General features: G+C 40.3%; 1 protein-coding gene and 1 long non-coding RNA gene across 14 annotated transcripts in view; one reads left to right on the top strand and one right to left on the bottom strand.

The window, feature by feature from the left end:
• THRB (thyroid hormone receptor beta) overlaps positions 1–25064 on the top strand; it is a 366979-nt gene that overhangs the window by 273296 nt on the left and 68619 nt on the right. For 12 of the 13 annotated variants that reach the window (XM_025376929.1, XM_025376936.1, XM_025376933.1 and 9 more), the window contains one exon: positions 19037–19297. In XM_025376929.1, coding sequence (XP_025232714.1) covers positions 19037–19297 — 261 coding nt within the window. Of the gene's footprint in view, positions 1–18025; positions 19298–25064 lie in introns of those variants that run through there. The other variant, XM_025376923.1, reaches the window with a different exon arrangement.
• Positions 19379–25064, bottom strand: part of LOC112619090 — a 39931-nt gene continuing 34245 nt past the window's right edge. The window contains exon 4 of the long non-coding RNA XR_003118173.1: positions 19379–19795. This is a non-coding gene — a long non-coding RNA (uncharacterized LOC112619090). The remainder of the gene's footprint in view (positions 19796–25064) is intronic.

Here is a 25064-nt window from a genome sequence, read left to right as displayed (position 1 = left end):
ACACTTCTCACACCTTAAGCTTCCATTGACTCTGATTGGATTTTTTAAATACTGAATGATACAAAAGTATCATTTAGAATTGTAGAGCATCTATTAGCAAAATAATGCTCTCCGCTGCAATAAATGAATCCCAAATCTCAGTGACTTCGTACAACAGAATTTTATTTCTAACTCATGTTAAGTCTAGTACCACATGTTCTTGGTTGGCAGGTGACACTTGTCAGGGTCATTTATGGACCCAGGTTCTTTCCTTCTTACATCTCCATCTACCTCTAGGACTTCAGAATTTTCTCCACTAAACAGAAAAGAGAGAAAGACAATGAAACAAAACATGTAAGAGGTGTTTCACAGGCAAGGCCTGGAAATAGTGCCCAATGACTTCATTCATTCTATTGGCTAGACCTCAGTCACATGGCCATGTCTCACTGCAAGGGAGCTGGAAAATGCAGTCTAGCTGTGTGCCCAGGAAGTAAGGAGTGCACAGGTTTTGATGATGAGTCTGTGTCACAAAGGGCTATACAAATGCATAATAACATTATGGAGGTCAGTTCAGGAAGGACTTGATCTTTATAGTGAAGTCACCTTTTTGTTTAAAAAGTGTCTGTTTCAGTCCTCTGACCCTCTTCCAGGTATTATCAACATTTCTAGACAGGGCTAGGATGGTCTGTTTTACCCACCTTTCCTGGTTGCTGTTGAGTTGGCATGGAGTAGTGAAAAGAAAACAGACTTTGGAGTCATGTGTCCTTGTGTTCAAATCCCCAGTTTTCCACTAAGTAACGTTGTGACTTGGGGCAAGTTGCGTAAGCCTCCATTTTCTCCTTGTAAAATGGGGATAGATAGCATCCTAGAGTTGTGGTGTGACTTAATTAAATCATTTAGTAAACACTTATTGAGAGCTTACTACATGTCAAGTCCTATGGTACACTCTGGGGAAATAGCAGAGATTATTTTTTTAAAGGCACAGAGCCTAGATTAATAAATGATGTATATACAGTTATTGTCATGAGAAAGCACACTCAATACATGTTAGTACTCTTGCTTTTTTGGCCCTCTATAGCTAAGCTGTGAAGATAGGTTCATCCCTAGAAATTCTAGATAGAATAAACTAGTGAATGATGGATCTGTAAGATGGATAGGTCAAGTGGAAAACGTTTCAAATGTTTCCATTGTTCCTGTTGTTTGAAATTGAATTGGTGGGGTGAGAATGTTTATTTATGTCTATGAAGCATGTTTAATTTGCAAGGGCGTGAAACATAATAATTTGAGCTGCAAACAAATACTTGTTTAGTCCCAACAAGAGTAAACAGAGAAACATCAAAGTGGAGAGCCCTCTTCAAGACTGGTGGCCTTTCCATTGCTAAGCCTCCTTTACAAATGAGAGGAGGAGTGTCTTCAGAGATGGTGAGTGTCTTCCTGAGGACCAGAAGGGCAGTGAATTTGCAGCAGCCCCTCCTACTCACTGACAGATCAGAAGGGACATGCAAGATCCCCGAGAGAAGGAGGATAACACTGTGTCGGCATCTCAGACACTGCTGCAGCCTCGGTCTTTGGGATTCAGAGACTGGTGAGGGTTTTTGCATGAGAAACCGTCACCTTCGGTGCTCCTTGACTCCTTCTTGTCTCTCAGCTTTTGTTTTATTGTTTTCTATGATTTCCAAATACAGCAGAGGACCTTTATATTGTTTTGTTTGATAGCCTATTTTTTACTCTCTTGCATCATACTTTCCAGGAAGCTCTGTTTTATTTCACTTTACTTCTCTTTTATCTTTTCACCTTAAATGCAGAATAGTCTGGGGGAGAAAAGGGGCACATAATGAGGACAACGGGTCTTCAAACCAAAGTACATACCATCTTGACTCCAGCTAGCCCTGCATCAGCCATTTTATATGCCCTAAACCACAGTTGCATTGCTGACCCCTAATACCACAGAAGAGCTACAGGCACAGGCTTTGTCACATCCACCTCAAGTCCATTGTGGCTCTACCTCTTCAGCTGTGACCTTGGGCAAGTTGCTTTCCCTTTCTTAATACTCAGTTTCTTCACCTGTGAAACGGAGATGATCATTACTTATGTCCGTATTCATGGGAAGGTCAAAAGAAAAAACGGAATGTGCATAGCATCATGGCTAGAATGTAGGTAGTGAGCCTCTAATAATAAGTGACAGGTGCCATCATCATGATCCCCCACAGAGACCATATCTGCAGGCCAAATGCACCAACCTTGCCAGAAAAGCTGTGATGCGAACAAATGCAGCTGTCTTGTTATCTTGCTTCAAACTTAGAGGATACATTTTATATTCCCCAGTAACCAAATGCCATCCAGTTTTCCTGAACAACCCATTCCACAGCTAAAAACTAAAGAGTCACAGGTTTGGCTCAGAAATGAATCTTCTGGTCACACTTTCCAGGCCTGATTCTTGAGAATTACCCAGTAATTTTTTAAATCCCTTTAGAATATTTGTGCAGAAGCCACCACTGAAAGTCTAAGACTAAAGCTCCCGGATCCTTTGCTAGGGCCTCCCTCCACAATGCATCTGATTATATTGTCTTCTCCTTTCCAGATAAGGATTTTTCTAAAGATCCTTCTGTATGTGGTTCTTCTCTACCCTGTTCTCTAAGAACTGGAAATATTGACCAGGGCTGGGATTAGCCTTCTCTCTGTTTCAGGCAGGCACAGTTCTATCCATGATAAGTTTCCTCTCCTTCCAAAGTACACAGTCCTTAGCATGTTTAATGAATAGAGTCCTGGGTAAGATTCCAACTTTCCAAGATTAAGAATGTGCTTTGCTTCCTGACCCTGTCAAGCCCCAACCCTTCTCAAGAATTTTCCATGTGCCACAAATCAACTAAATAAAGGCTCTTGATCTCCACATACACTGGCCAAGAGGACAAAGCCTAAATTGGCTACAGTATGAGGCTCCTGGGCCTGGGACGGCTTGGCCCAGTCCAGTGATAATTTCACCAAACACACTTCCTAATCAGTTTTCTCTGTTCTTCTCTTCTCTCTCTCAGAAACTCTTGCCATTTGAGGGTCTGGTCTACTTGGCACCCTTACAGTTTTTTGCTACTGTTCTCCACTCCCATTGTTCATGTCATACCATATTGCCAGAGTTGCTCAGTCTGCTTAAAGAATGGCATTGTTTGCCACTCCCCAGGGGCACGCTGGTTTAGAACATCTGCCAGTTATCTTGGCAGAAGGAATCATCTGAATGTTTTGGCTCAGTATTATTTAATCCTAAATAGTCAGCTGCTGCCTTAATCTTGAGGACAAATTAGGTTCAGAAGACAGAGGAATCTAGTGACTGAAATGAGGAGGTCGCTTCATCTAGATGAGGGCTATTTACCTTCACCCAGCTTTCTCCCAGGCTGTCTCAGCACTCCCTGTACTATGTGGAAAGCTGCTGGTGGAAGGCTGTGTTGTGTGTCAGCATAATAGCAGGGGATCAAGGCTTGGTGTTGCCTGTAACTCTCCAGGTGGCCTGGATCAAACCATATCACCTTCATGGATCTCAATTCTCTTTTCTTTTTCTTTTTTTTTTTTTTTTTTTTTGAGACAGAGTATTTCTCTATCACCCAGGCTGGAGTACAATGGTGCGATCTCAGCTCACTGCAACCTCCACCTCCCAAGTTCAAGCAAGCGATTTTCCTCAGCCTCCCGAGTAGCTGGGATTACAGGCACCTGCCACCATGCCTGGCTAATTTTTGTTTTGTTTTTTGTTTTGTTTTGTTTTGTTTTGTTGAGACAGAGTCTAGCTCTGTCACACAGGCTAGAGTACAATGGAGCAATCTCAGCTCACCACAACCTCTGCCTCCTGGGTTCAAGCGATTCTCCTGCCTCGGTTTCCAAAGTAGCTGGGATTACAGGCACCCGCCACCAAGCCTAGCTAATTTTTTGTATTTTTAGTAGAGATGGGGTTTCATTATGTTGGCCAGGCTGGTCTCAAACTCCTGACTTCGTGATCCACCCGTCTCAGCCTCCCAAAGTGCTGGGATTACAGGCGTGAGCCACTGCGCCTGGCCAATTTTTGTATTTTTAGTAGAGACAGGGTTTCACTGTGTTGGCCAGGCTGGTCTCTAACTCCTGACCTCAGGTGATCTGCCTGCCTCGGCCTCCCAAAGTGCTGGGATTACAGGCATGAGCCACCGCGCCCGGCCTCAATTCCCTTTTCTATAAAGTTGAACTGGCGTAGTAATAAGGTCCTGTTTAGCCTGCAACCATTCTCTGAATTTTACTACTCAGAGCCCATTGAACTAGGACCAATTGATCTGGTTAATTTGCCTCTGAAACTGGGCATGGAATATCGGTGTACATCATCTTAGCATACATGTCCCTAACTGAGGGTCGGAAAAACAAAGAGTCTGAAGAACAAGATAAAAGCTTCATGAAGTCACTCCAGTGTGGCTTAGCCAAGGTAGGATCACTTTGGTTTGGCACCATCATAAGCTGGCAAAATAATACAGTCTTCAGTTTCTAAGCCTCCTCATTTTAGAAGACATCTCTGCAGTGCATCCCCACTGCTCATTATTTTTTCAAGCTGTGTCTGCTTCACTTGCTTAAGATAAAAGCCTACACAGTGTACCATCCAAATATAGGTCCACGGCAGTCCAGCGAGAAGACAGCCTGAGGTTTATCATGACAGGACATTTTGAATACCTAACAAATGGGCTGTATCATATCAAAGCCTACCAGTCAATATTAGCAATGAAGGGAAATGAAAGTAAGGTTTGTTGAGGGAACAGGAAGTTTCCTGTACTGTTTCTCCCCTTGCTGGAAAGCAATTGTGATCAATACCAGGTGCAAATCACATTGCTTGTAAGAAAAAAGCATTCATGATTATATGTCACGAGCACCACACCACAGATGTACTTATGTGTATTATGACTTTTAAAAGTGAGCAGTGCTTTATAAATCCCATCCTCTTTTTTTTTTTTTTTTTTTAGTTGGAGTCTTGCTCTGTCACCCAGGCTAGAGTGCAGTGGCACGATCTCGGCTCACTGCAACCTCTGCCTCCCAGGTTCAAGCGATATGGAGTCTTGCTCTGTCACCCAGGCTGGAGTGCAGTTTCTCACCTCACAGTTTCTCAGTCTCAGCACTGTTGACATTTGGGGACAGATAATTCTTTGTTGTGGGGGCTGGCCTGTGCAGTCTAAGATGTTGAGCAACATCCCTGGCCTATACCCACTAGATGCTAGTAGCACACACACTCCAGGTTGTGACCACCAAAAAATGTCTCCAGATATCACCAACTATCCCCCACAGAAGCAAAAAAAAAAAAAGACAAATAAACCAACCTGCGTGAGATCCATCAGCCGGGGATCTCCCCAGCCAGGTATCCAATTATTTGGATCCACCAAATAATTCTCATATGAAGGGAATATGCAGGAATGGAACTTTTCTTCCAGAGCAGCTCCCTCACTTTGGCAGTTTCCTCCCACCCTCCCCATGTTTTCATATTTCTAGGCAAATGTATCCTGAGAATTGAGGCAGTTGTAGATAGGGCCTCGCGGGAAGCAAACTGCCAATTCTCCTTGGTGTAGCAAGCATGGACCATTTTGCAGCACCTTCCCCTGAACTTGCCACATTGTCCTAAGTGAATATAACAATGAAAATACACAAGAGGAACATGCCACATTTAGGTTGGAGAGCATTTTGACATCTCCATTTTGTTAATTCTGTTCTCTCCGCAGAAGCTGTCATCTGTAGACACGTACCAGAACAAACAGAATAATTGTTAACAGCACAGTATTTTTTCTTATTTTGGTTACTGTTTGGTCAGAAAATATCTCAGACAGACTTTCATAATTAGAAATGTTTATATCTTAAGCTGTAATCTTTTTTCCAAAAATTATGCCTTTCAATTTCCCAAGCATCCATGTTCAGACACTATTGCTCCATGGGCGAAATGAGACAACCCTATTCATGTAGACATAATGTCCTTAACATGCTTTTTCAAATTTTTGAGACAAGGTCCCACTGTGTCACCCAGGCTGGAGTGCAGTGACCCACTGCAACCTCCACGTCCCAGGCTCAAGCAATCCTCCCACCTCAGCCTCCTAAGTAGCTGAGACCACAGGTGTGTGCCACCACACCCAGCTAATTTTTTGTATTTTTGGTAGAGATGGGGTTTTGCCATGTTGCCCAGGCTGGTCTTGGACTCCTGAGCTCAAGCAATCCACCCACTTCAGCCTCCCAAAGTGCTGGGATTCCAGGCATGAGCCACTGCGCCCAGCTAGGCTTCTAAAGAAAAATGCCCTTTCCCCCATTCATTTTCAAAGAGAGATTATGCTTCTTGAAATGGTTTTTGCTGAGGAAATAGATGAACCTCTCCCAAAGCAATAGTCCTGCTGAAATCGCCCATAGTAATTACAAGAGTTCCCATTTGCCATCAGGCTGGTCGACCCATCCTGAGGAAGATTCCAAGCACAGCACTTCCCTTAAACTACCTTTGTGACTGTGACAAATGCTTTACCTCTCTGGGCTGCAATTGCCTCACCTGTAGAAGATAGCAAAGGTGTTATGAAAGTAGCTACCTATTTACTATCTGTAACTTTGGGTAACAGCTTTCGCTCTCTCAGCCGAGGTTTTCTCATCTGTAAAATGGGGCTAATCACAGCGTCTCCTTCACAATGTTGTTGTAGTGAGTAAATGAAACAATAAATGAAATGGCACATAGTAGGCCCTCTAGAAGCATTGTCACTCAATGTCATAAACTCAGAATTATCCCTTTGTCAGTTCTAAATGATTTGGCAACCTTTTTAACCTTCTAGATGGCAGCGAAGAAACAGATTGATTCTTTATGACCTCAGTTGCTTTGTTTTTGCCTTCTTTTTAAGTTTGGCCATTTGGAAGCAGAGCCCATCATAAATACTAACCTTTTTAAAAATCATCTTCAGCAACCAATATGGGAAACAGAATTCTTCCTTGCACAGCTGTCTCTTGTTTGGTTAATTTACTAGATTAAAAAAGGAGTCTTAATTAGAAAAACAGCTCTTAGTGTTTGAGGTATAGGGTGCAAATATCAGAATTTGAAACAGCATTGAGATTGAGCAATAAATTTTTGTTGTATACCAAAAACGTATGTTTTCAATTAAAAGATTATGGGACGAAGAATCACAAGACCCATCCCAGCTCTTCCTCCATCTCAGTCACTTTGAGCAAGAATGTGACCTCTCTGAGCCGTATTTCAGCCCATGGAATCTAGTTTGTTGTTTTCTTTTTGTTTTTGTTTTTGTTTTTGTTTGCCTGAGATGATCATCTAAGCTGTCCAGTGTTGACTTCCCATAAAGGGTGTCGCATGCTCAGCTAATCTCTACTTGGGCCTGGATTCTGATTTTGTCATTTATCCACTGTGTGATCTTGAGCAAGTTGTTTAACCTTTCTGTGCTCCAGTTTCCTCTGCAAAAAAATGAGAATAACATTCTACTTCATAGAGTTATCATGAAAATTAAATGAGAAGTGATCAAAATGAGTGCCTAACATATAGTAAGCATACATAAAATGTTAGCTATTGCTTTTAGTATTTTATTGGCTGTCTTTAGAGGAGAAACTGACAAAAAAAGAAAGTATAATCTGAAATCTTGGTGTTTGGATTTTTACATTTTATGAACCAAATTTACCAAACTAACCACTTAGGAAATAAAGACATCAAATACACTGTCTTTTAATTTCTACACGTATAATTTCCCTAACCTACAATTCATCAACTACTACTTTCCCCTCTGATTTCTGAATAGGAAAATCATGGCTCTTATCACTATATGGTGTAAGTTAAATCCCACCAACATTTCACTTGGGTAACCACATGTTTAACAAATTCTGTCTACTTCATATGGAGACTGTGCCCCTGGAACAGAATATCTCAAACATGAATGTGCATGTGAGTCACATGGGAATCTTGTTAACATGCAGATTGTGATTCACCAGTTCTGGAGGCAGAAATCCCACATTTCTAACAAACTCCCAGGAGATGCTGATGCTGCAGGTCCTTGGACTGCACTTTGAGTAACAGGGCTGTAGATATTCACAAGCCGTTTGAGCATGGAGGAGGCAGGGGGCACACCTGGCCCAAGTAGGGATCAAGCAGGTTGGAGAGAAGCAGGCCTGCAGGAACTGACTGCCAGAGTCCCTCTCCAGCCCCAGCCTCGCCAACTCTAATTTAAGAAATTGAAATGTTTAAGGGGAAAATAACAGGAAGGTATGGAAAAGACAGTCAAAACCCTACCTGCTTCTCTTCATTTTCCTAAACTGTTAAAAAAAAAAAAAAATCATAGAATAGATTACACCAAGCAATTTGACCCATCTGCAGTTCTAAATTATCTTCCACAAGACAGGCAGGTAGAAGACAATTTAATTCTCCCCTCTCTGCTGTTGGGACTGTATCATTGAGGTACAGGTGCTAAAACAGACCCTCCTAGGGGAGCATTACATACCCTGCATGTACTTACGTCATACCACTAAGGCCCATTTCACAAAATATGTTTTTGGTGTATTTAAAAGTATTCTGAGGACCCGAAAATATCCCAAAAGCACCTGCTCTCAAGCAGTTCTCACCTGTGTAAAAATCTCACCTGCTATTATAACCAAGAACAAGATAGCTGTGCATGCTGTGGCAGTGCTTCTATTCCTGAACCAAAGAAAAAAAACAAACTTTTCCAGATTGAAATGTCTCTTCCCTAAATGACTCTCTGTCATGATCTTGATCCTATTTATTTTTTTACACACAAAAATTGAAAATTAGTCTCACCTGGGTACCAAAAAAAGTGGGAAATTGTAGTGCAATTCTATGAAAACCCAGAGGAGGACCTATATGTTACTCTGCTAACACTAGCATTTATTTGTGTGGATTTTGTTAATCCCTGAGTGTAATCTGTTGGAAGAATATGGGTGTTTTGCTGCCAAGTACTGAGACTTTCACAGGGTGGTGTATAACATTGATCTAATTACCCAAGTCATATTTTGTCTTTTATTTGAGAAATTATAAATCTCAAGTTTTGATTTTTGTCCACAAGTCATACCCTAGTCCTAGTTTCCAAAGTCAGAAAAGATTCACTTGTATTTTCTACCTTGAAAAGGGTTATTTCATGTTTGGGAACATAAAATGGGGTGAGTCTCATAAAGATATCTTGGGTTTTTTTGAAAAATGTGGGTTCAGACTGGCATCAAGAATAAACATTATGCTCTGAACTTTTGCTCAGGAGAAATCTAATCCTAGCAGTAAACATCTGTTCCCTTTTATGTGCATTTGTGGCTCGTTAATATGAATGTTTCTGCAACCACTGTAGCTTTTCTAATATCCTAAATGGAATCTCTGTGGCCTTTAGAGTAATTACCTCAAAGTTTGAGTCATCCAACCTAAGGACTCTCTGATTAAATCCGGTATGAATTATGGAAAATCAAATGACCATTCCTGGGGGAGGATTCCATTGTGTCCTCCGGAAAGTATTTTCCCAGTGCTCAGGGCCTCTGGTCAGTGCTCAGCAGTCAGCTTGTTCCGATGTGGTTAAATAATTTTAAGATGTTGCCTATGAACCTGGTCACTGCCATGCTTTCATGCAGCCAAATGGAACTTACAGCGTGGTCTTTGAACACGTGTTATTTTGTTTTGCTTTTTAGTTTTGTTTCAGGTTACACTTCAGATGAATAAGCATCCCCTATAAATGTTATAAACACAAACTTTAAAATTGTTTTAATGGTTTTCACTTATCAAAAGATTATCAATCACTGTAGTTTCTAGTTTCAGAGTAATTAGTTGAGGTTTCTGCAGTCGTGATGATTATTTTGCATTAGGATAGTGATTGCCTAATGGAATATACAGGAAAACCAGAGAAGTGGGAGCAGCCAGATAAGGAAAAGGTTTGTTTATCTCCTAGCAGCTCCCAAATCTCACCCACTTAATGGACTGATAATCCCTGCCAATGAAATAAGAGAAGGCCTCTGTGATAGCAAACTTAAATTCACCTGCATACGGGGACAGAAAAGTCCAGTCTCAACAAGATAGAAAATTAATAGGCAGGTGCTCAGTAAAAGAAAGGCAAAACCATTTAGCAATGAAAGGCAGCCTACTTGAACAAAGCGGCTAATTTTGCAAGACTTTGCCTAAAAGAAGATATTCTGAAGGCATAGTTTATGTAACTGGACAAAGGTTGAACATGGGCCTCAGCAGACCTTATTGATAAAGTCTCAGGAATGAAGCAGCAGAGTTCTTCTTGAGATGAGTACACCCTGATTAGGGATATCAAAACACGTGATCTGAGTTAGATAAAATAATGTATGAAAAGTACTTTTGGATGCTATCTGACATGTAGTCGGTGTTCAATTGATAGTAATTTTAATTTATGGAGCCCGGTCTATGTAGCCTGACTTAAATAAATGCTCAATAAATTTGAGCTATCACTAACAGTATTATGATTATGCCCTTCAGCTACCTTGTACACAATAATGAATATGGTTCCCTCCCTATCTCATCCTCTCTATCCTCAATTCCCTTAGGAGCCAGTGGCCAGGAAGACACACCCTCCCCAGCTATGGCCCATGCCTCCATGAGTCTAACAATGACCAGAATATTTCACTCCATTTTGCAGACTTAAATTGTTGAGAATACCAAAATAGGATCTGTTCACACTCTCAAGAGCTATCTAAGTCTTCATTTGGGGAACACTAACATACACCAACAAGAGCTCAGAAATGATCATGATTGCATGAGCTTAGAATAAATAAGAAATGTATTTTAAAGGAAAAAGAACTCACCACAGACTGGAATAGTAAGGGAAAGCTGTGTGGATAGGACTGAAACTGAGCTGGGAGAGTCCAGAATGTTCGTGTAAATTGAGAGAAAGGGGAAGCATGAGAATAGATCCTACAGGCTCCTTCCCACCAGTTGAGAATTGTGGATTTGGTCTCTGTAATTACTAGTAGAAAAAAAAAAAAAAGCAGGGGAGGTCGGAGGAAACACTTTGAACACTTACTGTATTTCTGCACAAGGCTAGACTTTGTCCATGTGTTGGTTCATGTATTCTTCACATCAACACTGTGAGGGCTTGACACCAATGCTGTGAGGTCCTGGAACCTATAACCCTTCCATAGCAATTCTTGAATGTAGTAACAGCAAATTTCCTTTAGAAACAGCCAGCAATTTAACTTTTCACTATTTTGGAGACATCTCTCCTTCCTTGTCCAAATATTCCAAATGTACAAGTCTCATGGCATCAACTGGGGCAGAGTTCCTGCAGAGACCTACATAAATGGAAGCAAGCAGGCTCTGCAGCTTCAGGCTACTGTTAAAGGTTCCCAGGCCGGACAAAGCCACCTGGGTAGATTCAGAGGCACTGGGAAACACAAGCCAGGAGCCTGCCCTCTGGTGACCAGCTCACCCCATTCCAGATGTTAGTGGACTAACAGATTAAGTCAGTGTTTCAGAGGTCTTGGAAAGATGGCCTTGAGATACCAGCTCTGGCATCCGATACAAATGCCAAAGTAAAAACACGGTTGGTTTACACAGCCTGAGGATGAGGAAGAATAAAGCCATCTAGCTGCCCTTTCTGTCTTCGCTGTTCGCAGAGCTTGTCTAAGGCTATGCTACAGTATCTGCTGATGGCTGAGCTGCCTTTTGTTGCAGAACTTTGATACTAACCAGTTATGACTGACTCTGCCTTGCATAGAGCACATTATGGCTCAGTAAATAGAAATTCCTAAATAAATAAAAAACTGTATGTGCTCTGTTCAGTTTCAGGGGTATTTTGATCTGTTCTTATTATGTTCAATTATTTCCAAATAATATTTCTTGAGATCCCATCATGTTATAGCATTGTGCTTAGAGCTGTGGAGATTAAGAGATGGACACATTGGTTAGAGTCCAATAAGAGGGAAAAGGGTGCATGTACCATTCACATGCAAGGAGGACATGGTAAGTTCTTGCCTTATAGAAGAGACATAGATAAATATGGATAATTCAGGAGAGAGATTCAAAGAGGTAGAGCAATTTGCCCCAAACCACGGCTAATACATGTCATAGTCAGAATTTGAACCTTGGCAAGCAGAGCCCATATTCTTACCCACTATCTTTTCCTGCCTCTGAAAAGCAAAATAGATTTCATTTTCACCAGCAGTTCTGGGAGAACAATCCTATTGGTTGTCCATGTTGAACTGCTTGTAATGATGAGTCCTCCTAGCAGACCAGTGGCTTTTGGATAAGAAAGTGGGCATGAATTATGTGCATGGGAAATAGTTTTGTCTTTGCAAAGTTACTGGATTATGTGCCTAGGAAACAGTTTTCTCTTTGCAAAGTTATGAGAGGACAATAAATATTACTTTGGATATTGTGCTGGCCACCATGAGTGTTAAGAAAATTATATACATGTATGTAAATGGGTATATCACAAGGTAAAAGGTAGCACGTGGAGGAGGGAGATACATGGGAAGTGGGATGGAAGTTTGGAGGGTGGATGGATTGCTTCAAGAAAGCTTAAATGATGAACTAGACCTTGAAGGTTGAGTAAGGATCAAATTGGTGTCTTCATTATTATGTTATTTGAGCTACCAAGCTAATCAAGCCAGATATAATGATGGTCAGGCAAACCTAACAGGAAATGCTCACTTCACCAAAATTCCTATCCCATTTGCCTTGCACAGAATCTAGGAATCCAATTTTAGAGATACATTCCTTGGGCCATGGCCCAGTGCTTTCCAGACATCCTCTTTAAAACACAACTTCTGCTATGAGGTGACTCATCCCAGGTTCTTAGCCATTAATATAGTGGTATGGAGTCATTTATCAAACTCTTTTTTGAGGGGGGTGCTCTTTAAAAATCATGTTTAGAGGAGAAGAGTTTGGAGAGTAAGGCAAGGGAAGAAAAAGTCATGTGGATACATAAGTGAAGAACTTACACTTAGTGCATGCTTACAATGTGCAGGACACTGTACCAAGAACTTTTAATATATAAACCTATTTGGTCATCAAAACAATAGTATATTCCCATTTTACAGAAAACCCACATCTCTAAAGTTCCAGAAGCAACTTATTTTTTATTATTATTATTATTTTTTGCCTCTCTGATGACCACCTCTCATGAGGCTACCAAGAAATATAAGGGATGAGCCATTCCTTCAAATAGCTTCTGGACTAGGTCAAAGTTTACAGTCCTTGGCAACCAGAAGCAACTTTAACTGAACTATAGAAGGTCAGGTCAGGTTTTAGAGTCAGAAGACCTGGGTTTGAGTCCAGGTCCATCATGTACATCCATGTCACTTTCTAAACTCCACACATGTAAAATAGGGATGATAATTCTATCCATATCCCCACCCCCATACAAATTTGCCAAACACCTATTATTCATAAGGCTCTTTTGCAAGTGCTAGAGACACAGTAATGACCACAACAGTGCTCATCCCTGTTTCTGTCGTGCTTACATTTCCAGTGAGGGCAGACAAAATAGTTCCCGTTGGTGACAAGTATGATGAAGAACCTAAAGTAAAATGATAGAGAGAAAATGGTTGGGGAGCTGGTCAGGAAAGCTCTCTCTCAAACCTCAATGACAGGGAGCTGGTGATATAAGGATTTGGACAGGGGCACTCCAGGCATAGGAAAGAGCCTCTGCAAGATGCTGCGGTGGGAATGGGCTTCCCATGTTAGAGGCAGCCCATGTGGCTGGAGGATAGAGAGAAGGGGGCAGAGCCATGGGTGAGGAGCTCAGCCAGAGGGAGGCTCAGTGGGGCCTTGAGGCCACTGTAAGGCCTGAAGATTTTATTCTAATATGGATGGGTCAGATTATTTCAAGCACCAGAGAAATACACTCTTATTTATACTTTTAAATGCTCACTCTGGCTGCTCTGTGGAAAATGGATTGTAAGTGGCTGAGAGCAAAAGCAAGGAGACTTGTTATGAATATAAATGAGTAATGGGAAAATTAAATGAGGTAGTAAGTACAATTTGTAAAGAACTTTCGAAGCACACATAAAACAATAGCTATTAATAGGTCATTTACTATGCATCAAACTAAGGGCAATAAGGAGAACATATCAGTTAATAGCACAAAAGGCAAAGAAGAGCAGGTGAAGTGCTTCTCTTAATTTTAGGTTCCTTGTCAGTCAAGAAGTATATGTTCCCTGGATGTTTGTGAAGATAAAGTGTCTAGCTCAGTTCCTGGATCATAGTAAATGCTCAACCAAACATTACTCTCCTGTCCTGCATGATTCTAAAAAACATCAGTTGAGGCGTCTATACTGTGAGAATTCAGCAAGGCCAAACCTTATGGGTGGAAGTAAAAAAACTAAAATGGAAATTAGAGGCTTCCTACCTAATAGTCTGATGCTACACAATGATAATTCTACACACTCTCTGGGTTTACAAAGCACGTTTTACACACACACCCCTAATGCAGAATATGGTTTGCCGTCAGTCTCAGTACCTAATATGAATGGCCTTTTAATGCAAGCTAAACTCTTGCAATGAGTGCCATGAAATCCCAGCCTACGCAGCTTACCCTTTCTGACCACTTTGTCATAATCCTATTTCCTTTGCTTTAGCTCTTTTCTAAGGTATCAGCTCGCTCTTGTGTCCTGAAATACTTGAATATTTTAATCTAATTCTCCTTTTTTGATGGACAGATTTATTTTCTATCATCTTTAATGAAATTTCCAGAGATAGGATGTAAGTAGTTATGTTAATGAAATTTATGTTTGTTTCTCTTTTGCAAAAGAACCCTTTGGATCAGTGTTGTGTCAATCAAAGCCATCAGAATGATGGTCATCGAATGCAAACCTAATCATTCAAGTCTAAACTCCCTTGAGACACACAAACCAAAGGAGTTCACACATCCCTATCTAGTTATTATTTTCTTTTGTTCTACTTATTTTTAATTCATCATAACTAATTACATTGGTTAATTGTGTTGATGTCTAGAATGGGAAGTATTGAAAGTCATATGTTAACTGGGATTCATTAAGAGTAAACGGTTCATGATTTATGTGAATAACAAAATATGATCATTTCTAGAATGCTCCCTTTTTTAAAAAAAATTACTTCTACTACTGTGTGCATTGTGTCCCAGATAATGCTCAGAACAACAGGCTTTTATTTTTAATTTTTTATTTATTTCAATAGGTTTTTTGGGAACATGTGGTGTTTGGTTTCATGAATAAGTTCTTCTGTGGTGATTTCTGAGATTTTGGTGCACCCATCGCCCGAGCAGTGTACACTGTACCCAGTGTGTAGTCTTTTATCTCTTACCACCCTGACCCTTTCTGAAGTCCCCAAAGTCCAATGTATCATTCTTATGTCTTTGCATCCTCATAGCTTAGTACCCATATGTGAGTGAACACATATGATGTTTGGTTTTCCATTCCTGAGTTACTTCACTTAGAAAATAGTCTCCACTTCCATACAGGTTGCTATGAATGTCATTATTTCATTCTTTTTTATGTCTGAGTAGTATTCCATATATATATATATATATAAATATATATATATATCACATTCTCTTTATCCATGAGTTGATTGATGGGCATTTTTTGGGCTGGTTCTGTATTTTTGCAATTGCAATTTGTGCTGTTGTAAATGTGTGTGCAAATGTCTTTTTCATATAATGACTTCTTTTTCTCTGGGTAGATACCTAGCAGTGGGATTGGTGGATCAAACGGTAGACCTACTTTTAGTTCATTAAGGAATCTCCACACTGTTTTCCATAGTGACAACAGGCTTTTTGAGTAAATACTTATTTACATCCATACCTGCAATCTACAAGATAATATCTAATTAACACCTGACTTTTAAGGCTTCACTCAGTAGACCTCAAAACAATGGATGAATTTTTGAATGATAATGAAAATTTACTCTGAGGTTGTGTAAAACACTGGAGTCTGAGGAAACCACAGACTTATTCAAAACCTGTCACTAATTTATTTTCTTACCTTAAATTTATCTTAACCCTGTGGATCTCAAACTCTGTTGGCTATCGCAATCACCTGGAGAACTTGATAGCTCTATGCATGCCCACACGCTATCCAACTTCAAAAAGTCTGGTCTTCAGTGTTGTTTAGTAGCACCTCAGATGATTCTGATACACATCAAAGTTTGAGAATCACTGACTTAACCTTTTGGGATGTTAATCTTCCTAAAAAGAAATATCCCATTTGTGTGAGTTTTGAAGGAACAAAAGGAGATGGGCGTTAGACATAGGAAATTACTAAAGACCATCATTGCCAACCACAGGTATGTGGAGGTAACTTGTAGGTCTCACCAACAACAGTATATCCAGTAGGTAGAATTTCAGGACCCCAGTGTCGTGGGTGTCTCATCCCACCTTGGGAATGGAATAGGAATTACATGTTGCCCCCCTGTTCTTGCAAGGATAAGAATCAAGAATCCTCCTTAAATAAATTCCTCTTGAGCTTTCTCATGACCCAATCGGGACTTCTCAGTCTCCAGGTTTCCCAGCAATGCCCCAACCAATAAACCTGCCAATTAAGCAACTGAATATCATTATTGCGAATGTAATTACAGACAGTAATTATGAGCTTGTAAATGCCTCCCATGAATGAAGCCCTTTTCCCAAACCATCTCGGCTGCTTTTCTTTGGAAAATGGAAAGCAATCCTATCCCTTGCCTCACCCCAAGTGTAGCCTTCCTTGCTTACAAGAAACCCCCTTCTTGCTGACCCAAGGGACATGCTAAGCAAGCTTTAATAGGCTGTGCTTTAAGGGGAAATGTCCTCTTGGAGTGGAGCCCCTTTCAGCATCTCTCAGCCAAGCCTTGTTTCCCTAGGGAGTAATGACTACCCAGTTTGGCTGTATTTCTTAATTTCTGTGGGGTCAAGGGAATTAATACCAAATTTTAGGAATTTCTGTGGAAAAATCAAATCTTAAAGCCTTTTCAAAATAGTTTGAGAACTTTAACATTATTTACATTAAGCTTTGCGAGATGCAATTTGCTGAGGATTTAGAGTCTCTGAAAATAAAGCAGACACCATAAAAACATGCATGGTGAGAAGACTTTTCATGTCTGTGGAAATAATATCAATCTCGTTGGGCCCAGAATTAACCCCTGCCCTCAGTAACTTTATGTTTAGCACATGAAAACCTCAAGCCCTTATGGATAATGGTACTTGAATGAGTTACACATGGATATGTTTAGCTCGAAATGCAATACAATCTTTCAAGATCTCAATCTGTTGTTGCCTTTTAATGGATAGTGAGAATAAGTGCCTGTAATTGCACCAGTAGCTAGCACAGTCGAAAGTGGTAGAAGTCCACAGCTTTTTGATTTACCATGCAATGAATAATGCCATGTAAACTCTGAAAAGGAAGAATCTATGTTTATATAATGTACCCCATACAATGCTTAGCACAGCCCTTTGCATAGAATGAATTTTCAGAGCTCTTCTCTGAATAAGATCAAATGTTACACCCAAAAGTTAGCACAGTGTATAATTTTTAAAAGGAGACTTATTGCTTATTGGCCAAATTAAGCTATTTCAAGCCACAGCATTTCCATTTACTATGACAAAGGAATCATGTGTTGATCATTACTTTGTTACTATTGTTTATGGTTTTCTCCTGGAGTAGGAATACAGTGTGCATGGGCATTGGAATTTTCTCGTAGTAACATGAAAACCCAGAAGGGTAAATGCAACTTTCCAAAGTGACTGAGTAATTTACACTTTTAGAGAAACCATCCTAACCAACATTAGCTGAAGACATCTGGTAGCTTTCGAGAGGGTGCTTATGAAAACCTAAAGCATTTTTAACCCTCATGTTAAATAATTTAAAATTCACTTTAAATATTTGAAAGTCAGCTTAAAATTCACTGTGCTATGCACAGGTCAGGATAGACATGTCTCTCTAAGCCCCAGGGATATGGGTATCCATGGTCTTCTGGTAATTTCAGTGTTAAAAAAATTCACATATAAATTTGTGAATTATGATCACTTTAAAGAGACCATATAAACTCTGAAAAGGAGGACTGACATATTTATGTTATATTTTTTCTAATTTTGACAAACAGTAACTTAAGAATTTCTGAAAATATGGATGACCAGATGGATTATGTTTTTTTAATGTGTACAACATGCATACAAATATGTGTGTGTGTGTGTGTGTGTGTGTATATATATATATTAGCTTGCTCATTTTTGCTCTCTATATCCATGTACAGTAAAGATATTTAAGGAAGTAAAATTTGCCACCGGGGAAGGTTAGTGTCAGAAATTTTTCATCATATCATTACATTTTTTCCCATTTTCTATAGGCCAAACCCTCAAGTCCCTATAAATTGAATAGAAAAAATATATATAATATACATAAATAATTAACCAGCTGCACTCCAACCAAAGACTTTAAGTTCATCATTCTATCATTAGGGCTCTTAATTTGTCCCACAGCTAAAGCACTATCTGCTTTCCTTCATCGGTTCTTATTGCCAACTTGGGACTATATTGAAGCCCTTTACAAAACTTCTATTTGTAAGATCCCCTTCTTTTTTTTTTTTTTTTTTTCTTTTTGTAGGCCATCAGAGGTAGAAGGTGGTAAAAACAGAGTTGCCACTCTCGGTGTGGCCACGTGAGCACGTCCCATTTAAGTAACAGGGTGTCCCTCAGGTCAGCTTGTGATAAAACCCAAGTCAAACAAGGCTGAATCCTGGGTGTTTTATGTCCTAAGGATCTGAAAAGTGTTCACGGCCAGCCCTGACCCTCAAGACCTCAAATGGTCATCTAAGCAGTAACATAAATTGGTGTGTAAACTTGCTCCTGGGCCATTGCTGTGGAAGTGGGACTGGCGAAAGAACAGCCTTGCCATGCGAGAACTAATGTCTTTCTAGGCATTTAAAGTAAGGGGGAATGTGTTGATTACTCCGACAGGCAATCCAACTGCAGTGGCTAAATGCCCAAGGCTGACAAATTCTGCATCTTATCACTACCGTCAAGTGGCGTGTGAATCCTGTAAGCCCCAAAAGAATTGAGACACAACTTGCCTTCCAAAACTCTGCATCTCAGCAAAATCTTGACAATGCCAACAGCTCGTCATCTCGTGTTTTTCAACCCTTTAGAAAATGGCCTTACAGCCTGGGACAAACCGAAGCACTGTCCAGACCGAGAACACGACTGGAAGCTAGTAGGAATGTCTGAAGCCTGTCTACATAGGAAGAGCCATTCAGAGAGGCGCAGCACATTGAAAAATGAACAGTCGTCGCCACATCTCATCCAGGCCACTTGGACTAGCTCAATATTCCATCTGGACCATGATGATGTGAACGACCAGAGTGTCTCGAGTGCCCAGACCTTCCAAACGGAGGAGAAGAAATGTAAAGGTAACCAGATTTTTATTAGCCCATTATCATGTGTTTCAACAAGAAAAAAAAAAAAACCCGTGTTGTAACTGTGTACTCCGTCTCCATTTCTCTTCCAATGTATGGAGTCCCATGTTTTCTCCAACTGTTCTTTTACTGGGCGTCATTTTCTTCAAATATTCTTTTTAAAGTAAATAAATAAGTGGAATCCAAAGAAAGCAGCTTGTTTTGGATTCACGTTGTGCTGGGACACTTGGGGTGACGACATTTTTACTTCTCTAATTAGTAGAGGGGTTAGTTTTGGCTTTAATTCCATTTTTGGGTCTGAGTTGAAACAGGCATCGCTGTATTTTTATGACGTCTTGCTTTAAAGTGTGTCTGTGCATATGTACATTTCTTTTCACAATTGTGCCAGTAGCTAATGGGATCTCAATGCCCACCTTTAACCTAGACAAGTCATGCCCAAATGAGAGGTTTTAAGTTGTTGTCTTCTACTCATTAAATCCTTGTGTCATCATCCTGAAAGGAGAGATTATGGTGTTAGGAGGTTGTCACCTCATAAGGCAAAAAAAAACATTAAACTGGCCTAAGTTCCTGATTGCATTAGATTTAACTGTTCTTTACCTCAGGTCGCCTCCGCCCTGACAGATGTCTTCGTCCTGATCGCTTTATTGTCTTAGGGCTCCCCAAAATCTTTGCTTCTTAAATCAATTTGTGTCTTTCAATGTCCAAGAGATCAATTTGTATCTTTAAATGACTAAGTTCATTTAATTTCCCATTCTTGTTCAGCTTAGTGGGCTTTTTTTTTTTTTTTAAAGAAGGGTCTATTTAGTTTTTCTTTATGGATTGTGACTCATGGTAAAGTTTAAAATTGTGTTTTGAAAATCTCGTAATCATATACCAACATATAATAATGAAAGTTTACAAAGACTCCCATTTACAAGCCCTGAAGGACTTACTTACACAGCTGTTCTACTTTGAACATATACACATGATTATATTTATCCTTCATACAAAAGAACTGGTCTTTTAGGTTTTCTGAAAATACTTTGAAAGCTCCTAGGAACTACCAGTTTACCTGGGAAATTGAGTGTTTCAGTTGGAAATAGAGTTAATCAAAAGTAATAGTGAAATAGTGTTATGAACTCTGATTTGAGGGCAGTCAAAACTATACATGTCCCTTTGGAAAGGTTTCTATTTGGACTCTCTTATATATATAATCGAGGAGATCTGAGAAATTGAAAGGGCTATTTAGAAAAAAAGCAAAATAAAGTTTTTCAAAGGAGTCAGGATGTAGGACGTGTGTGTGTGTGTGCGCGTGCACGTGTGTGCATGCACAAAATACATTTGTTTGCAATACAATTGAGATTTAGTCTTAGCATATGTGACCAGATTGTATCTCCAAATTATATGGGCTGGCACTAAAACCATGTCAGTTTACAGTGAAATGCCAACAGATAACTCTAGCATCCTTGTGATCTAATAATGTCATAAACCCAATTTAATTCACTCACAATTGATACCCATATTCATTCACTTATTTATTCATAGAGTCCATCTATGTCTCTATCATTTAAAATAAACCTTGGCCTTACATATCTAGTTTCCAACACCACACATTTCAGTTTGTTGGCCATCTTAAAAGCAAAAGGAAACAGTCTCTGTTTGGATACAAGATGCTTAGTAGAGTGGTTAAGACCACAAATATTTGAGACTGATCTATTTGAGCTAGAATCCTAGCCTTTCTACTTTCTGTCCTTGACCAAACTTGTAAGATTAATACAATTAAATAAGATGATGTATTTAAGCATTTAGCAACGTACCTGACTTATAGTGCTCTCTAAATAGCAGCTGTCATTATTGTTGTCATCATTATTATTAGCTATGCATCATTAAGTCATAAAAATACCTTGAATCATGCTGTGAGCCTGGTAAGGAATGAAGCAAGAGGAGACTTTCAGATGGATGTGGGGTGGGGCATGAAGTTTCAGGGAGGTTAGAGTGGGTAATTCATTTTGCATTCATTCAACTCTTTTTCACTGAAAGTCAGAGATGTAATAAGAGAATATAATTAAATTATTAAAGTCCTTCCTCAAGATTCTAATATTAACAGGAAAACAACTAAAATAAGTCTCCCATGTTTTCCAGAGTAACCACCAGGGTTCACCTTGACATAGTCATGAGGCAATGCCTTGGTTCAGCATGAAAATGCCACCAGGAAACCTATGTTATCATGGTCCAAGAAACTTATAAACTAAATATCATTCATTCAGAATGGGCACATGTATTGAGTGAGGCAGCAGTGAGTCCAGGACAGCAACAAGATTATACAGTCTTTCCTTATAGAGCTGGTTCTCCATCTGCTCTGCTTGTCAGCTCCGTATAGTTACTATGAAGAGAGTTCTATTTTGATGTTCATCCATGTTGAGCATTTATTTCCTAGATGGCTGTCTATCCCACACTTGACATCTCAGTCTTGGGCTAGTAATCCATGCATTCACTCATCTGTGTTTATTGAGTGCCTGTATACAGGATATTGTCCTTGATGTCCAAGCATAAGAAAATGGCAGCAGGGCCAAAAGAACATCCAACTAGCCCTATTCCAAGGACCCCATGTAGAAATGATATGAACAAAATAGTCCTGAGGATACAAAAGTTAATTCTGCACAACAGGATCCAAAGAACAAATTGACTCCTTGAAGCTATGCAGTGAGCCCATCTGCCAGATCAGTCACCCAGCCAGGCTAGAGCAGTGCACTTCTAAGTGTGGTTTGGGGACTGGGACCTTTCTGTGAAGTGGTTATTACCATTTCTATTGATGCAAATACAGAAACTGAGAGTAAGCTTTAGGAACTTTTATAGCAGTTTGACGTTGCCACTGGCATCCAAATGCATCCAAATGCATGATCAGTGAATTCGTCTCACTGAACAGGATATAGACAATTGGATGTTGTCAAACTTGCCTGGTCAGTCACGTGTGGCTTGAACTACGTAAAAGTCTTGTGCAGTAGAACCATATATTGCTCCACAATGGACCAGATTTTTAAAATAGGCTTTCACTTCAAATAGTTTGGGAATCACTGATTTATGTTTGTAGTACTCTTAAATATTGTTTCTTTAGGGGTTTTTGGTAGCTATCTAAGATTTTGTTTGTCATTTTGTTCTGAATACTGCTTTTTTTTTTTTTTTTTTTTTGAGACGGAGTCTTGCTCTGTTGCCCAGGATGGAGTGCAGTGGCGCAATCTTGGCTCACTGCAACCTCTACCTCCCAGGTTCCAGCAATTCTCCTGCCTCAGCCTCCTGAGTAGCTGAGATTACAAGCATGTACCACCATGCCCAGCTAATTTTGGTATTTTTAGTAGAGACAGGATTTCGCCACGTTGGCCAGGCAGGTCTCAAACTCCTGACCTCAGCTGATCCACCCACCTCGGCCTCCCAAAGTGGTGGGATTACAGGCTTGAGCCACTGTGCCCAGCCTTACTGCTTTTATTTTAACCTGCATATACCTATGCTTCTGTCTGCTATAGGCATCCTAAGTGAATTAATTGGTACCACATTTAATTAGAATGAGAGCTCTGAAGCCCTTACATTCTGTCGCAGAGCCCACAAGTTGAATCTGCTGGAGTATCAGAGGCTATTTTAACCAGGAGCAAGTAACCCATTCCCTTCTGCAACTCACCCCACCCACCCACACCCGCTCGTTCCATGCCAGACTTCCTTGGCACTTTAATCACAATTTGAACTGATTGCTCAGCCATAAGGACCACATCCTACTCCTTGTCCTCCTCCTCCCTTCCCGGTCTGAGATGATATATCCAGTGCTACTGAAAGTGTAGGAGTACCAACCGGTGGCACCAGGAGAACCTGGAGCTTTGTAGAAATAAGAATCTCAGGCCCCACCCAGATTACTGAATCTCTAGAGAGGGGCCCAGCCTTCTATTTTCTTGCCAACCCAGTGCAGGTTCTTAATACCTGGGTATCATGATGTGCTTGAGAATACTCTTAAACTCGTAGCACAGGAAAGGGTCTGCCACCTGGTGGGCACTTAGGAAATGTGCATTTTTTTTTTCCCCTTCCTTGAGTGCACGTGGGGAGCCACTTGAGTCCCTCCATTCTTGGTTGGGCCTTTCTTTGGGCCTGGCTTATCTCAGTCGCCAACTGGAAGGTCTGCTTAGTCACTGCCTAATAACATATCACCCTGGGACTTGAGCCCTTCTGAGAACCCCACGCTGTTTGACTGAGGCCTTGATCCTCCCCTGAATTCTTACAAGGCTTCTCCCCTCTACCCTCTCATGCCCTACTGTACTTCTCACTGGGAACCACAGGGTCCCACCTCCCACAGGATGGGTTATAGACAGATGCGTGGATCCCTGGAGCTGGACCTAACCAGCCCTGCTGAACCCAGGCAGTCAGGCCTCTATACTTTTATGTCAATCACGGACCTTCCTGAAACCGTGAAACCCAAGGGGAGAAACAAGGCAGGACTCACCCACCTCCCTGGTGGACTCAGAATAAAGGAGAGCAGTCATCAGTGATCTCGGAAATGTCTCTGTGCTTAACATTTTCAAAACTGATTCTGGAATACCCAGGAAGGCAAGAGGGAATGAGTTAAAATAATTTTAAGAACAAGTTATTTCCTCCCATTATAAAAGCCTATATGTTCATGGTAGGAAAAAAAAAGTCTACAAATTTTTTAAATTGCAAATGGTTTCAAATCAGTTGAAGTTCTATCCCCCAAGGGTAGGCACTGTACATTGTTATTATATTTCAGTCTTTTCTCTGTGCATGTGTATTTTTTATAAACCTGGGATCAGATAGGCATACCATTTTAACCAGCTTTTAATGCCTAACAATATATCATGAACATTTTCCCATGTCATTAAATATTCTGAGTCCTGACTTTCATTGGCTATAGATTGTTCTTGCTTATAGATGTATCATAATTTATGAAACCAGACCTCAAGATTTAGACAAGTTAAAGTAATTTTTTAAACAATACCTTATGTCAGCAAAGGGGAAAACTATTAACTCGTGCTCTTCATAAAGAAAAAAAATGAATCAAATCAGTGATGACAATTTCAAATGATATACCATTCTCATTTACCAAAATAACAAAGTGTCTTAAAAGTTGGAGACATAAATGCAAGTCATTGTGTGCATTATAATCTTTCATGTTAGACATTCACATTTTCAGCAGATGATTGCTATCTTTGTCCTTAAGTAAAATACAAGGACATCTCCAGGTGAATAAGTATTTTAGAAGGTGGAGGATTGAAAAGCTTGCGCCCTTCCGCCAGTACTATCATCTGCTCCATCCATCTCTGCTCTCCACTCTGCCCCACTCATCATACATCAGGATCTGCAGTCCCAACTGAGAGTGCCAGTGATTCATATACCTCAAGGGCACTCTGGGAACCTTAGCAATCAACATGAGAACAATGGCTGTCTCTCCACTTTTGGCATATGTCAGATAGCTGTGTGATTTGATACTTCAAAGGCAGGGACGAGTACCCCATAAGTATACTGGGGCAGACAGAAATAGAAGATCAAGGGGAAAAAAAGCTACCTGCGAGATGGGAGGGAATTAAAAACAAAAAACTGGAAACAGCAATGTCAAAGGGAAGTAGCTATCAGAAATCCAAGGCCCTGGTTCATCTAACTTCAGTTTTCAGAGATGCAGCATGGAGCAGGGGATAGACCACCCCACGCTTTCCAAGGCCAACTGAACAGTGTCTGTCATGCCGAAAGATGCAGATGTACCCAACCATACCTCTCATCATATTCTGTC

Source organism: Theropithecus gelada, chromosome 2 (genome assembly GCF_003255815.1).
Source record: "Theropithecus gelada isolate Dixy chromosome 2, Tgel_1.0, whole genome shotgun sequence".
Classification (NCBI taxonomy): Eukaryota; Metazoa; Chordata; class Mammalia; order Primates; family Cercopithecidae; genus Theropithecus; species Theropithecus gelada.
The sequence above is the reverse complement of the archived record's forward strand: the minus strand, read 5'-3'. Positions and strand labels throughout refer to the sequence as shown.